We start from the raw sequence: 15682 nt of genomic DNA, 5'->3' as shown, positions 1-15682 counted from the left end.
AGAAGAGCAGTGAGGGAGGAAGCACTCAGCACCTGCCTGGCTGTAACGAGCCATGCTTAAGGGGAAGGGGAAGTAGGAGAAGAGGATTGGGGAGGAGGAGGTGACATTTATTTTTCTCATTAGGACAAAGCAGGGAGGAGGGTCCCAGGCCTGGGCGAAACCTGGGGGCAGGAGTGGGGTGCTGATGCCCCAGTGACCCTCCAACACCACGGAATTAGGAGCTGGACAGTGCCCCTGCCCCCGGGGATGGGGCGATGGGGGGACCCCCAAGGCTCCTCTCGCAGAGGTCCCGGTTGTTTTTGGGAGGAGCTCAGGAGCAGCTGTTCCTCCGCCGGCGCAGCAGAGCAGTGTGCGGGCTCCTCTCCTCCTCTTGGTCGCTCTCACAGCAGCGCTGGGGGCACAGGGGGGCTGCAGGGCAGGGACAGGACTTCCCCCAGAGCAGAGCACAGCACCCCACCAGTTCCATACCCACCACACTCCCCTCATCCCATCCCAGCAACAGGGGGTCCCACGCTCTGCCCCTCCTGCCCAAAACTGGGGTTCTGCAGCACGGAGGGTACCGCCATCGAGAGAGACCCCCCAAATCCCTTCCCGCCCCTCCCCAGGCCGTGCTGGGTGGGATCTGGGGGCTCCCGGGGGCTCACCAGCTCCTGGTCCTCGCGGCCGAGGCGGCAGAGCGGCCGCGTGCGGCGCAGGCGGTTGCAGGCGGACACGGTGTTGTAGGAGAGCTACGGGGGGACAGGAAAGGGAGGGGGTCCGAGGTGGGGGTCCCTCCCCAGATCCCCAAATCTACCCCCCCGGGGGACTCCGGGGTGCTGGGACGCCACGGCCGGGCACCTTCCACTTCCTCCGGGCGTTGAACTTGCGGAAGTTTCTCATGTTGATGGAGGAACGGCTCCGGCTCAGCGCCTGCTTCCCGCTCAGGGGCTGCGGGGACGAGGACGTGGCACCGTCACCGTGTCCCCAGCGCGCTGCCAGGCCCCTGCCAGCCCCTGCCCCTGCCAGCCCCTGCCCCTGCCGCTCACCTTGATCCAGGGGTGGCGCAGGCACTGGGCCGCGCTCATGCGGCGCCTGCGGCACAAAGGGAGGTTGGGGTTGGGGGTCCCGGCCCCACCGGGGCATGAGGATGGTGGGGACAGAGAGGGGAACCAGATGGAAGTGGAGATGGGGGGGATGGAGATGTGGATGAGATGGAGATGGAAATAGAGATGGGATCGGAAGGAGATGATGGGGATGGAGATGGGGACAGGAATGGGATGGGATGGGATGGGATGGGATGGGATGGGATGGGATGGGATGGGATGGGATGGGATGGGATGGGATGGGATGGGATGGGATGGGATGGGATGGGATGGGATGGGATGGGATGGGATGGGATGGGATGGGATGGGATGGGATGGAGATGGAAAGAGAGATGGGGATGATGGAGGTGGCGATGGGGATGAAGATGAGTTTGGGGCCAGGATGAGATGGAGATGGGGATGGGGATGATGAAGATGGGGACGTTGGAGGTGGAGATAACGGAGGTGGAGGTGGGGGTGGAGATGGGAAGGAGATGGATGGGATGGCGATGGGGCCTCACTCTGGCTCCTTCACCAGCAGCTGGCGGATGAAGTCCTTGGCCATCTCCGAGGTCTGGCTGAAGCAGCGCTCCTCGAACTCGTAGGCACCAGCCACAACGTTGGAGAGGGTCTCAGCATCCGTCTCACCCTGGAAGGGGGACAGGCCACTGAGCCTGTGGGGACACAACAGAGCTACTGAGTGCCAGGACGGCACTGCCTCGGCCGCCCCGGCACCCACAGCGTCCCTGTGCCTCAGTTTCCCCCAGCCACAGGGAGCACTGCCCCATACTCACAGAATGTAGGTGATGACTCCAATGCTCCTGAAATGCAGAGGTGGGCATCAGGTGCTGCCCTGGGCCCCCCCATGCCCTGTGGCACCCGGGGGTCCCTCCTCACCCACCAGCTCAGCCTGTTGCCCCCTCCCAGGTCCTGGCTGCTCACCACATGTCTGTCGCGGGGCTCAGCGGCTCATAATTGATCACTTCAGGAGCTGGGGGCAAACACAGAGCCAGGGTGGACGTTGGAGGGACAGGGGGACAGGAGCACGCCTGCATGGCCATCCCCACCCCTGGCTGAGCAGCTCAGCAGTGCAGGGACCCCCAGGGACGTGCCAGCCCCCTACCAATGTACTGGGGGGTCCCACAGAGGCTCTTGAAGGTGACGCCATCCTCCAGCTGCTGGGCCAGCCCGAAGTCGATGATCTTGATCAGAGGCTTGGGGACATCCTTGTCCTGCAGCATGATGTTCTCGGGCTGTGGGAACAGGGCCGGGCACAGGGGGTGATGGAGGGGTGGTGGGGGTCCCAGGGGGTGATGGGGGTCCCAGGGGATGATGGGGGTCCCAGGGGGTGATGGAGGGGTGATGGGTGTCCCAGGGGGTGATGGGGGTCCCAGGGGGTGATGGGGGGGTGATGGGGGTCCCAGGGGGTGGTGGGGGTCCCAGGGGGTGATGGGGGGGTGATGGGGGTCCCAGGGGGTGATGGAGGGGTGATGGGTGTCCCAGGGGGTGATGGGGGTCCCAGGGGGTGATGGGGGTCCCAGGGGGTGATGGAGGGGTGATGGGGGTCCCAGGGGGTGATGGAGGGGTGGTGGGTGTCCCAGGGGGTGATGGGGGTCCCAGGGGGTGATGGGGGTCCCAGGGGGTGATGGGGGGGTGATGGGGGTCCCAGGGGATGATGGAGGGGTGGTGGGGGTCCCAGGGGGTGATGGAGGGGTGGTGGGGGTCCCAGGGGGTGATGGAGGGGTGGTGGGGGTCCCAGGGGGTGATGGGGTCCCAGGGGATGATGGAGGGGTGGTGGGGTCCCAGGGGATGATGGGGGTCCCAGGGGGTGATGAAGGGGTGATGGGGGTCCCAGGGGATGATGGAGGGGTGGTGGGGGTCACAAGGGGTGATGGGGGTCCCAGGGGGTGATGGGGGTCCCAGGGGGTGATGGGGGTCACAGGGGGTGGTGGGGGTCCCAGGGGGTGATGGAGGGGTGGTGGGGGTCACAGGGGGTGATGGAGGGGTGATGGGGGTCACAGGGGGTGATGGGGGTCACAGGGGGTGATGGAGGGGTGGTGGGGGTCACAGCAGCCCCCCGGGAAGCTGAGAAGAGCAGGAGCAGGGCTCTGGAGAGGCCTGGCAGTGCCTGGATCCTCAGGGAGTGAGGCTGGGGGGTCCCATGGGCACCTTGAGGTCGAAGTGAGCGATGAGGCGGGCGTGCAGGTATTCCACCCCACACAGGATCTGCCCCAGGAAGCCGATGGCCTCCTCCTCTGACAGCATCTCCTTCTCCGCTATGAAGTCGAAGAGCTCCCCACCGCTGACCCTGCGCAGGGCGGGGACAGGAGAGCTCGGCCACCCCCAACCCGCGGCACAAGAAACGGCGTCACCCCCACCGGGAGCCCACTCACAGCTCCAGGACGAGCACCACCTCGGCCGTGCTGGCGAAGAGCTGCTGGAGCTGGATGATGTTGGGATGGTGGAGCCGGCGGAGGATGGCGACCTCCCGCTCCACCTGCGGCCGCTCCACGCCCAGGCGGCCGGCCTGGCCCCGCCGCGTCTTCACGAACTTGGCGGCGTAGAAGGAGCCGGTGCTGCGCTGGCGGCAGAGCCTCACCACGCCGAAGTGGCCGCTGCAGCGAGAGCCGGGCTGGGGCACGGCTGGGCTGCCCCCGGGCCGGGGAGGAACCCACAAATCCGGGCACCCCTGGGGCTCCGGTGGAGCTGGGGTCGCTGCCTGTGCCCCGCTGGACCTGCCTGCATCCCTGCCTGCCCCGTGCTCACCTGCCTGCGACCTGCTCACTGGGCTGGGTCCTGCTCACTGGGCTGGGTCCTGCTCACCTGGGATGGGTCCTGCTCGCCTGCCTGCGACCTGCTCACCTGGGATGGGTCCTGCTCACCTGCCCAGATCCCACTCACCTGCCTGATCCAACTCACCTGCCCAGGTCCCCCTGCCCAGATCCCCCTGACCTGCCCGGATCCCCCTGCCCAGGTCCTGCTTACCTGCCCAGATCCCCCTGACCTACCTGGATCCCCCTCACCTGCCCAGATCCCCCTGACCTGCCCGGATCCCCCTGCCCAGGTCCTGCTCACCTGCCCAGATCCCCCTGACCTGCCTGGATCCCTCTCAGCTGCCCAGATCCCCCTCACATGCCCAGGTGCCCCTGACCTGCCCGGATCCCCCTGCCCAGGTCCTGCTCACCTGCCCAGCTTCTCCAGCAGCTCATACGTGTCCTCCAGGTTGCCCAGCTTTGGGGGGGCTGCCAGGCCCTCGCTCCCCTCGCCCTCCCTGGGCTCAGCCACGTCCTGCGAGGCAGCACCGGGACCCGGCTCAGCCCCTGCCCAGCCCGGGGGGTGCAGAACCCCCCAGGACCCTCCAAGGGCATTTCCCCAGTGCTGCATCAGAGCTCAGGCCCTGCCCACTCCTTCCACATTACACTAAAATCGTCAGAACGTGGAAATTTGGAGACTTTCAGCCCTGGAGAAGGACGTGCAGGAGCTGCTCAGGGGGTTTGGGAACAGGGTAGGAGCAGGAGAGGGGCCCCCAGCAGCCTCACTGTGCTCGGGGTGCCAAATGCAGAGGAAACACAACATTTGGGTTTGTTTTTGAAGCGGGTTAATAGGAGATGGAACCCAGTGAGGCCAGCCCAGCCAGTGCCAGCCCCCTGGCAGTGCCCCCCACAGCCCTGGCTCACCTGGGCGCTGTCAGGGGCGCCCCTCAGCCCCCCGGCAGCCAGGACCTGGCTGCTCTCGGCCATCCCTGCAAGGCAAGAAGGGTGAGGGTCAGTGGCTCTGCAGGGCAGCTCCTGGCAGCAGTGGGGGCACAGGCATGGGCAAAGGCGTGGGCACAGCGGGGAGGTGCCAGGAGCCTCCTCTGTGCCCAAGAGAGACGATGCCACCGCTCTGGGAGGGACCCTGCTGCTGGCCAAGGGGTGACAGTGGGACAGGAGGGTCAGGAGGGGAAAAAATGGATTGAGGAGAGGAAGAGGAAGAGGAAGAGGAAGAGGAAGAGGAAGAGGAAGAGGAAGAGAAGAAGGAGAAGGAGAAGGAGAAGGAGAAGGAGAAGGAGAAGGAGAAGGAGAAGGAGAAGGAGAAGGAGAAGGAGAAGGAGAAGAAGAAGAAGAAAATAAGAAGAAAAGAAGAAGAAGATGATGAAGGAGAAGAAGAAAGAAGAAGGAGGAGAAGAAGGAAGGAGGAAAAAGTGAAGAAGGAGAAGGAGAAGAAGAAGAAGAAGAAGAAGAAGAAGAAAGAAAGAAAGAAGAAGAAGAAGAAGAAGAAGAAAGAAGAAGAAAAAAGAAGAGAAAGAAGAAGAAAGAAAGAAGAAAGAAGGAAGAAAGAAGAAGAAGAAAGAAGAAAGAAGAAAGAAGAAAGAAGAAAGAAGAAAGAAGAAAGAAGAAGAGAAAGAAGAAAGAAGAAAAGAAGAAAGAAGAAAGAAGAAAGAAGAAAGAAGAAAGAAGAAGAAAGAAAGAAGAAAGAAGAAGAAGAAAGAAGAAAGAAGAAAGAAAAGAATGAGAAGAAGAAAGAAGAAGAAGAGAAAAGAAGAAGAAGAAGAAGAAGAAAGAAGAAGAAAGAAGAAGAAGAAGAGAGAAGAAAGAAGAAAGAAGAAAGGAAAAGGAAGAAGAGAAGAAGAAGAAGGAAGAAGAAAGAAGAAGAAGAAGAAGAAAGAAGAAGAAGAAAGAAGAAGAAGAAAAGAAGAAAGAAGAAGAAGAAAGAAGAAGAAGAAGAAGAAGAGAAGAAGAAGAAGAAAGAAGAAAGAAGAAAGAAGAAAAGAAAGAAAGAAAGAAGAAAGAAGAAAGAAGAAGAAAAGAGAAGAAGAAGAAAGAAGAAAGAAGAAAGAAGAAAGAAAGAAGAAGAAGAAGGAGGAGGAGGAGGCAGAAGCCTCTTGTGCTGAATGCCCAGGGCCCCTGTTCCCATCTCCCGTGCCGCTGGAGGGAGGGATGCTGAAGGAAGATGTTGCTGAGCTTTTACTTTTCATTATCCCGCTCCGATTTGATTAGTAATAAATGCAATTAATTTCCCCAGGCTGAGTCCCTTTTGCCCACGACATTGAGAGGAATGTGGGATTTGTCTTTCCAAACCAGCTGTGGCTCTGCTGGTGGAGAAAACCAGCACTGGGAGAGAAAAGGAACAATGGGAAGGATTCCGCAGATTGATGAATGGAAAAAGAGTTTTTCTTTTCCAAACAAACCTTAGGTTTGCTGATAAATGAAACTGGATTTTGAAACAATGAGGAAAACCCCTAAATTCCATAAGAATTAAAAATGAAAAAGGAGGGGAATTCTTTCGTATCCATTAGAGGGGAATCTTTGTATCGGACATTTTGGAAAGTCTGAACCTCTCAAGCACCTCAGAAATGGGGAAAGAGAGAAGGGAAATGAGGCCAGGAAATTGGGATAAAAATTGGGATAAAAATTGGGATCAAAATTGGGAATGCCCCGTGGCCTCTCCCTTTATTCAAATAAAATAAAAACTCTCCTCTGATGTTTGTTCCTGACAACATTAACGGGTGAGCGACCCCTCCCTGCCCTGACCCCCCCCCAGAGCCCTTTGTTCTTGATGTAAAAATTAAATTGTGGATGTAAAAATGAAATTAAAAGTTAAAAATGGCTGTTAATGTACGCAGACATCGAGTAGAAAAATCACAACCTTTTGTTTCTATAATTATGATATAAAGGTGTAAAAATTAAATTAAGTTGATGCAAAAATGAAATTAAAAGTTAAAATAGATGTTGAAGTACACAGGCAATAAGTAGAAAATAATAAAGGTATGTTTCTATAGTTATAAATAAGAATATGCCTTAAGTAAAGTGAAAAACTGTTGATAAGACAGTGAAGAGTCTATATTATAGTAATGTGATTCTTTAAAGTTAAAAATTGATGTAAAATTAGATAAAAATTTAAAAATGGATGTTGAAGTGCACAGACATTAAGTAGCAAAATCATTAACTTATGTTTCTATAATTATAAGTAAAAATATGCCCTAAGTGAGTGAGAAACTGTGTTAAATAAGATGGTGAAGAGTCTATAGTATAGTAATGTGATTTTATAAAGTTGATGTAAAAATTAAATTAAAAGTTAAAAATGGATGTTAAAGTATATAGACATTAAGTAGAAAAATCATTAACTTATTTTTCTCTAGTTGTAAAAATATGCCTTGAGTGAGTGAGAAACTGTGTTAGAAAAGAGGTGGGGTTTATTTATAGTAAAGTGAATATATAAAAGTTAAAAGTTAATGTAAAAATAAATTTAAAATTAAAAATGGATGTAAAAATAAAGTGCACAGACATTAAGTAGAAAAATCATTAACTTATGTTTCTATAATTATAAGTAAAAATATGCCTTAAGTGAGTGAGAAACTGTGTTAGAAAAGATGGTGAAGAGTCTATAGTATAGTAATGTGAATCTTTAAAAATTGATGTAAAAATTAGATTAAAATTTAAAAATTGATGTTGAAGTACACAGATATTAAATAGAAAAATCGTAAGCTTATGTTTCTATAATTATAAGTAAAAATATGTTTTGAGTGAGTGAGAAACTGTTTGATAAGGTGGCGAAAAGTCCTTAGTATAGTAATGTTATTCTTTAAAGCTAAAAGTTGATGTAAAATTAGATTAAAATTTAAAAATGGATGTTGAAGTACACAGACATTAAGTAGAAAAACCATTAACTTATGTTTCCATAATTATAAGTAAAAATATGCCCTAAGTGAGTGAGGAACTGTGTTAGAAAAGATGGTGAAGAGTCTATAGTAATGTGAATATATAGAGTTAAAAGCTGAAAAGTCACAATAGAAGCACATGTGCATACGTGCAACAGCAGCCTGTTAAATAAAAATAACCACAGTGCAGAAAAAGTGAATAAAGGTGATGAGTTAGAAAAGCAAAATAAACCTTGTAGACACTGGCCATTAAATTCAAAAGTTATATATTGTTTTGGAGCAAAGAGATGGTGACCGCTTCGTGCCACGGTTGGATGTTTCCTCTAAAACCTCACAGCCTCCAAGAATAATGTTTATCCACGCAATAAATCATTGTATGTCGGAATCTGAGCTATTGATGATTCCCAGATTGTAAAAGTCTCTGTCTTTCTGCCCCACTGCCAAAAAAGTCATAATTGGTCTGTGCTGGTTCCAAGGTTGTTTATTCTGTTTATCTCTCACATGTTCTGCTGCCCTGCCCAGCTCTGTCCTGCAGGGCAGCGTGTGGGGCTCTGCCCTCAGTGGGATGTTACAAACATTAAATACCAGAAACTCCCTGGGCTGGATTTACAATAATATGCCAGTATTTATCATTTATATTGAACAGTGTCTCCAGCCTGAACCAACAGAAAAATGCCAACACCACAGTGAGACTTGGAGGGCATGAAGAAGGAGAAAAAGGACAAGGCACACCCAATTTCCTCCAGCTTGTCCCCTTTGGACCCCTCATCTAGAATCCTAAAATTTTACTTTTGCACTCATGCCACACTTAATTATTACTGATATCATTCACTCAGAGCTGGTAATTCATCCTGTGAGACTGAAAACTCTTTTCCATGGACAGAGATCACAGCCAGTGTCTCTGGGGGCTCTGTCTGGGGGGGTCCCAGCGCAGCCAGAGGGAATTCCTGGGTTCCCACAGTTGTAGGGTCGGTGACAGCCCCGCGCCTTTGCTGCAGGGGCAGAGGGAGCAGCAGGAGTGCCCAGAATGGGACATTTTGCCCTCAGCCCCGGCCTTGGGGACATCTCAGCGTCCCCACCTGCGTGTCCCCAGGAGCAGAAATGTCCCTGGGCTGGGCTGGGCTGCGGGGTCCAGCGGGAAGGAGATGGGGATGGAGATGTTGGAACTTCTGCAGGAAAATCCAGGGGCGTTCTGGAGGGATCTGAGCCCCACAGGGACAGGGACGGGGACAGGGACAGGGACGGGGACAGGGACAGGAACAGGGGCTGGGATGGGGACAGGGATGGGGACAGGGACAGGGGCTGGGATGGGGACAGGGGCAGGGACAGGGATGGGGACAGGGACAGGGACAGGGGCTGGGATGGGGACAGGGGCAGGGACAGTGATGGGGACAGGGGCAGGGACAGGGGCAGGGACAGGGACAAGGATGGGACAGGGATGGGACTGGGACAGGGTCAGGGGGACAGGGAGAGGGACAGGGACAGGAACAGGGATGGGGATAGGGACAGGGACAGTCCTGCCCTGAGGACAGAGGCACATCCCGCTGCTGGACGCCGTTCCCAGCCCCATGGGCTGTGCTGCACCAAACAGGACCTGGGACCCTTCCTGTCCCCCCCCGGGACCCCAAAGGACACCCTGTGGTCCCCAAGCCCCGTTCCCCTCCAGCCTCTCCCCCTGCCAGCCCAGCTGTGCCCCCTTACCCTCCCCGAGCCTTCCTCCACATCCAGCAGCGCCTCTTCCTCACTCCCCAGCCCGCAGCCAGCACCGGGGACAGTCCGTGCCCGCCCTGGCTGTCCCCTGGCCCCCGGGGCACCCGGGGCACCCTGGCACGGCCCGGTGCTGGCCCACCCCCGGCGGGTACGTGCCCGGGGGCGGCTGCGGCTGAAGCCGGGCCAAGCTCCCCGGCCGTGTGACGTGTCCGTGGGGGACAGACAGTGTGTCTGTTTGTCCCCTGGGGAGGGACAGCAGCAGCTGATGCCCCCGTGCCTTGCCAGGCACGCCCTGGCATTGTGCTGCTTTGGAAAGGAGGGAAACTGAGGCACGGGTGGCCACAGGTCCCGGAGGAAACCGCTGAGCTCCTGGGCAGGACGGGACCCACGGGGGCTGCGGGGACAGAGGGTCCTGTCCCACCACGCCACTCAGCAGGAAAACCAGCCCGGCCTCGGCACCGGCTGCCCAAAAACGAGCTGCCGGCTCAGCATCCAACTTCCAACAAACCCCGGTGCACCCCAAAACCCCCCCAACCAAGGCCAGCCCCGAAGCTGGCGTGCCACGGGCACCTGGGACCCCTCACCTCCAGCTCCAGCCTTCCTCCAGCAGCCCTGGCAGCGCCAGGATCTTCCTCACCTTCCTCAGCGCCGCATTCCCGGGGAGCGGGGCAGGCTCCGGCTCTTTGCCTTCCTCCTCCCGCCGGCTCTCGAGAGCAGCCCCGGCTCTGAGGAGGAGCCCAAAAAAGCCTTTTTAGGACCAAATCCTGCTGGTTGCAGGCTCAGCTCGTTGCGGAGCGGCCGGGACACGACGGGACGAGCCGCGGGCGGGCGATGCCGCCGGTCAGCGCCTCTCCCCCGTGCCCGTGGGGATGGCAAACAGGAAGCCTGGCTGCCACCGCCACGGGAAACGCGCGGGGCCGTGAAGGTTTTGGGGAGGGACGAGTTTTTTTTAGGTGGAGGCAGCCGGGGGGCACCGGGCACCGCCCCGGGGCTCGCGGAGCCGCCGCACGGTGAGCCCGTCCCTGCTCCCGGTGCGATGGATGAGCCGCTCCCAGCCCTTCTCCTTGGCTTAATTCCCCAGCCATGGGCTTGGCACGGCTCTCCCGGCTCCAGCTGGAGCCTGGCACCGCCTGGGCCGAGCGTGGCAGCGGACACGGGGCAGGGCAGCCGGGCTGCTGCTCCCCACAGCGGCGCTGGTGCCCCCAGGATGGCCCAGGACAGCCCAGGACGGCCCAGAATGGCCCAGGACGGTCCAGAACGGCCCAGGACAGCCCAGGATGGCCCAAAACGGCCCAGAACGGCCCAGAACGGCCCAGAATGGTCCAGAACGGCCCAGGACGGCCCAGAACAGTCCAGAACGGCCCAAAACGGCCCACAACGGCCCACAACGGCCCAGAACATCCAAGAACAGCCCAGAACATCCAAGAACAGTCCAGGACAGCCCAGAACAGTCCAGGTCAGCCCAGAACTGCCCAGAACGGTCCAGAATGGCCCAGAACAGCCCCAAATGGCCCAGAACGGTCCAGAATGGCCTAGAACAACCCAGAACGGCCCAGAACAGTCCAGGACAGCCCAGAACGGCCCAGAATGGCCCAGCTCGGGCACCCAGAGCCTGAGGAGGGGAATGGTGCTGGTTTACACCGTGCCAGGACTGGATCTGGGCTCCTGGGGTGTGCCTGGGCCCAGCAAGACTGCTGTCCCCATGGAGTTCTGCTGTCCCCATGGAGCTCTGCTGTCCCCTCGGAGCCTGCTGTCCCCACGGAGCTCTGCTGTCCCCATGGAGTTCTGCTGTCCCCATGGAGCTCTGCTGTCCCCATCCTGCTCTGCTGTCCCCATCCTGCTCTGCTGTCCCCTCTGCTGTCCCCACCGAGCCCAGCACTGGCAGGTCCCATGGTGCAGACAGAAAGGGACAATGCCACCTTTGCAGGCTTGGATGTGCTGGTGGCCAGGTGGCCACAGTCCCCTCCTCGCCACGGCGCAGCCTGTCCCGAGGCTGCCGCTGTCACCTGGCTGTCACCCCGGGGCCACCAGGCCACCTTCCCGTGACGTTTCCCCGTCACGCTCTCGCAGCTCTGGTCGCTGCTTCCTTCCTGTGGCGGGCAGCAGAGGCAGAGCACAGCAGGGCAGAGGTGCTGCCTCACCCTGCATGTCCCCTGCCCGTCCCCTGCCCGTCCCCTGCCCGTCCCCTGCCCCTGCATCACCAGCCACGGACACCCAGAGCCCCGCGGGGCCGAGCAGAGGTAGGAGCCTGAGCTGGGGCTGGGGGCTGGGGTTGGGTTTGCAGCGAGGCCAAGGAGCAAACCCTGAGCAGGGATGCTCCCCCTGCCCAAAGGCAGGACAACAGGCACGATAATGGGGTGAAAAGAGAAGGTTTGGGGTCCCCTGCCCACAGCAGCCCTTCCCCTCTCCAAAGGGGGAAGTTCAGCCCGGAAATGTCTCAGGGAGCGAAGCTTTCAGCCCGTTTCAGCACTGAGCTGACTCGTTCCCAGCTCAGGAGCGCAGGGTTTCAGAGGCACATCCTGCCCCAGGCAGCAAATCCCCCTGAGCTGCCCCACCTGGGATGGGGAGCGGGGCTGAGCCCAGACCCCTGCCCAGCACCCCCACCCAGCTGGGGGATGCACGGCGAGCTCAGGACTGGCATTGTCCCCACAGCCTGGCGTGCCCGGGCAGGAGCTGGCCCGAATTCTCCTCGCCAGCACTCCCCGAGCTGGGTCACAGCAGTTTGGGATGTTTTGTTTGTCTTTGTCACCTCACCTCCCGCTGCCTGCAGGGCCGGGCTGGGCACGGCCCTGGGTTAAAGGTGGAGCTGGGGTGCCTTTGCTGGATCCCCTCGTTCTCAGACAAGCCTCGACCCACTCCCCTGACTCAGCTTTGCCTCCCAGATCCAACCAGCCCCAGCATTTCCCACCCCCTCACGCTTCTGCTGGGGATTAGCGTTGTTTTGCTGGGTGTTGGCAGCTCAGGGTCAAGCTCAAGGTCCCTCGGGAGCTGCTCAGCCTCTCCCTCCCCTACCCAGGGCTGGCCTGACACGCTGGGGACTTCAGAGGGGCTGGAGCATTCACAGGCTCTGTCCTCAGCTCCTCCCCACCTACATCTCTGTCCCCAGGGCTTTTCTCTTTTGGGGTCCCCAGGTCCCTCCCCATCATGCAGGCACAGGGAGAATTCTCTCCCTGGGGAGAATCGGGGTGCTGAGCCTGGGGAGCACAAGGTGAAGGTGAAGCTTCCCCAGGTTGTTGGTGCAGGGCCTGCGGGGGTGTCTTGGAGCCCCCAGACTCGCCAGTGCTCCCCTCAAAGGAGCCCCCCCTGCCCTGAGCCTTTTCCTCCTCACTCCCTGTGACAGGGCACTCCATGGATGACGACCGTGACCGTCCCCTCTTCGTCACCTTCAAGCCCTTTGGTGAGGACAGCACAGCCAGAGCCGAGGCAGCACCCAACAGAACCCCCAGCCAGCCCCAGGGGGCAGAGCAGGCGCCGGGACACCACAGCAGGCATGGCAGGGTAGGACAGGGGGACACGAGGGGGACACGACGGGGACACGAGGGGGACACGAGGGGGACACGAGGGGGGACACGAGGGGGGACACGAGGGGGGACACGAGGGGGACACGAGCCCAGCTCACCACCCCACACCCTTGGGGCCATGTCCTCACGGGCTGCACTGGGAGCAGAACATCCTCACCTGAGCTCCCGGGGCTGTTCCCTTCCCTGCAGGTGTCTCCAGGCTTCTGGGCACCTCCAGCAGCCCAGCCCCCGGCTGCCGGGGAGCCGTGGCCGGAGCGGGAGGCCCTGCGTGCCCTCACCAGGCTGTGGTTTGAGCAGACACAAGCCCAGAGGTTGGGGCCCGAGGGGGAGTTCCCCCCGTGGTTCCACGGCTTCATCAGCCGCAGGTGAGCCAGGGGAGGCCAGGGCGGGGAGCAGGGCCGGTGTCCCCAGCCCTGGGCTCCTAAACAGGGAGCTGGACTCCCGGATCACCCCAGGGGGGTGAGCTTGAAGGGCTCGGTGTCCCTTCCACAGGGAGGCAGAGGAGCTGCTGCAGGATCAGCCCCTGGGCTGTTTCCTGGTCCGCTTCAGCGAGAGCACCGTGGGCTTCGTCCTCTCCTACAGGTGAGGGGCCCAGCCCTGCCCGAGGCAGCGGCCGAGGAGCTCAGTCCCCTCCCGTGCCATGCCGTGCCATGCCGTGCCGTGCCGTGCCGTGCCAGCCCTTCTCCCGGCAGGGGCAGGGAGCGCTGCCGGCACTTCGTGCTGGACCAGCTGCCGGACGGGCGCTACGTGATCCTGGGGGAGCGCAGCGCCCACGCCGAGCTGGCCGGGCTGCTGCAGCACCACGCCACGGCCCCGGTGACGCCGTACCACGAGTTCCTCACCGTGCCCCTGCCCTGCGGACGGGTGAGTCCCGGGAGAGCCCCCAGAGCCCCATTCCGGCTGCACGGACCGGGGGATTTGTCCAAACAGCCAAGAGGAGTCCAAGCATCACGTCGGAAGCACCGTGGCTAGCGGAGCAAGGAGCCAGCGCCCGGCTGGGTGTGCGCTGCCCACGCACCCATCCCACATCTCTCTGCTCTCCCTGCAGAAGGAGAAGCCCCCAGGGCGGACACAGCCCCCGGCTGGCAGCGATGCTGCACGTTCCCCACCGAGCCAAGCCCCAGCGAAGCTCCCGGAGCACCGCTCCGTGTGCCTGGAGTCCGCCAGGGCCGAGGGCAGCTCCGCCAGGGAGGTAACAGGGCAGAGGGGATGGAGGCGCTTCCCAAAAACAGGAGGCACCCTCCCGTGGAGGCGGGGGGATGCAGTGACGCCCACTCCCAGCCCTCACCTCTGTCCTGCCCCATCTCTCCCCCAGGCTCCCGGTGCTCCGCCGCCGTCGCTCCCGGCCAAGACCGGCTCCCGGGGGTGGGCTCGGGGGCTGCGCAGCCCCTCCGGCAGCGCAGCAGCAGCACCCGAGCCTTCCTACGCCCAGGTGCACAAAGAACCCGCCCGCCCCGAGCCCCACGAGGCCAAGTACCAGCAGCTCATGTGCTTCCACATCTACGCCGAGCCCCGCGAGGAGAAGATCGCCCCCAGCCCCCCCAAGCCCCAGGAGCCCAGCCCCGAGGGTCCCATCCCCGAGGATTCCAGCCCCGAGGGTCCCAGCCCCGAGGGTCCCATCCCCAAGGGACCCAGCCCCGAGGATTCCAGCCCCGAGGGTCCCATCCCCTTCTACGCCATGGCCCGCGGCTGGAGCCCCCGCACCGGCCCCGAGGAGAACATCTACTCCGAGGTGGGGCTGGCCCGGCAGGATGCGCCCGCTCGGCTCCCCAGGGCACCCCAAAACGCCTTCTCCACGCTGCCCCCCAAAGCCTGGCCCCACCGCCGGCTGTTCCGCAGCGTTTCCAGCCAGGACGGCGAGAGGAGGCAGCTGGCAGCGGCTCCCAGCAGGGAGAGGAAGGGCGCAGGAGCTTCCAGCACGGGCACACAGGTGGGTCCCCGAGGCAGGTCATTGCTCTGGAGCTCAGCCCCAAACCGAGGGAAAGGCTCCTGGAGGCTGAGGGATCAGGGTTTGCTCCACGCCAGGAGCACAGGGAACCTGGAACGGTTTGGGTTGGAAATGGCCCATCCCATTCCACCCTCTGCCAGGGGCAGCGACACCTTCCATGATGCTCCCAGCCCTGTCCAACCTGACCTGGAACACTTCCAGGGATGGGGCAGCCACAGCTTCTCTGGGCAACTTGTGCCAGGGCCTCCCCACCCTCACAGGGAAGAATTCCTTCCCAAAATCCCACTGATCCCTGCCCTCTGGCAGTGGGAGGCCATTCCTTCCCAAAATCCCATCCATCCTTGCCCTATGGCACTGGGAAGCCATTCCTTCCCAAAATCCCATCCATCCCTGCCCTCTGGCAGTGGGAGGCCATTCCTTCCCAAAATCCCACCCATCCCGACCCTTTGGCAGTGGGAAGCCATTCCTTCCCAAAATCCCCCCCAATCCAGACCCTCTGGCACTGGGAAGCCATTCCCCCTGTCCTGTCACTCCAGGCCCTTGCAAAATCCGGGTCCCTGTCCCTGTCCCGAGCAAAGCCAAGGGCTGGGAGGGTGAAAGACCAACCTTGTGCTGTTTCCTGGCTCTCAAATCCACCCATCCCTGGGAATGCCCCAGGCTGCTGCGAGCCCCGAGCCGGAGCTGGATGATCCCGTGTACAGCAGCACCGCCAGGGACGTGGCTGAGAACGTGTACGAGCAGCTGCCCGGGCACTGCCCCTGAGCCACTGCACAGCTGGGCTCAGACAGCACCCGGCTCCCAG

General features: G+C 59.6%; 2 protein-coding genes across 3 annotated transcripts; one reads left to right on the top strand and one right to left on the bottom strand.

The window, feature by feature from the left end:
• Nucleotides 1-86: 86 nt before the first annotated feature.
• LOC110471576 (death-associated protein kinase 2) lies at nt 87-9463 on the bottom strand. 2 transcript variants are annotated; one of them, XM_021532290.1, is made up of 9 exons: nt 9403-9463; nt 2185-2314; nt 2004-2052; nt 1856-1882; nt 1583-1735; nt 1026-1071; nt 838-927; nt 645-728; nt 87-391 (listed from the first exon to the last, which is right to left on the bottom strand). In XM_021532290.1, the coding sequence occupies exons 2-9, from the start codon at nt 2300-2302 to the stop codon at nt 311-313; spliced, it is 648 nt and encodes a 215-aa protein (XP_021387965.1). In that variant the 5' UTR covers nt 2303-2314; nt 9403-9463; the 3' UTR covers nt 87-310. The 2 variants fall into 2 exon arrangements, with proteins under 2 accessions (XP_021387965.1, XP_077645473.1); XM_077789347.1 differs by lacking the exon at nt 9403-9463 and adding an exon at nt 3231-3420.
• A 3261-nt stretch (nt 9464-12724) lies between these two features.
• SH2D2A (SH2 domain containing 2A) lies at nt 12725-15642 on the top strand. Its single transcript, XM_077789301.1, has 7 exons — nt 12725-12909; nt 13122-13297; nt 13425-13514; nt 13625-13796; nt 13981-14124; nt 14248-14862; nt 15538-15642. Exons 1-7 carry the CDS (start codon nt 12760-12762, stop codon nt 15640-15642), a joined length of 1452 nt encoding a protein of 483 aa, XP_077645427.1. The 5' UTR covers nt 12725-12759.
• The last annotated feature ends 40 nt before the right edge of the window (nt 15643-15682 follow it).

This window comes from Lonchura striata, chromosome 33, assembly GCF_046129695.1.
Source record: "Lonchura striata isolate bLonStr1 chromosome 33, bLonStr1.mat, whole genome shotgun sequence".
NCBI lineage: Eukaryota > Metazoa > Chordata > Aves > Passeriformes > Estrildidae > Lonchura > Lonchura striata.
The sequence above is the reverse complement of the archived record's forward strand: the minus strand, read 5'-3'. Positions and strand labels throughout refer to the sequence as shown.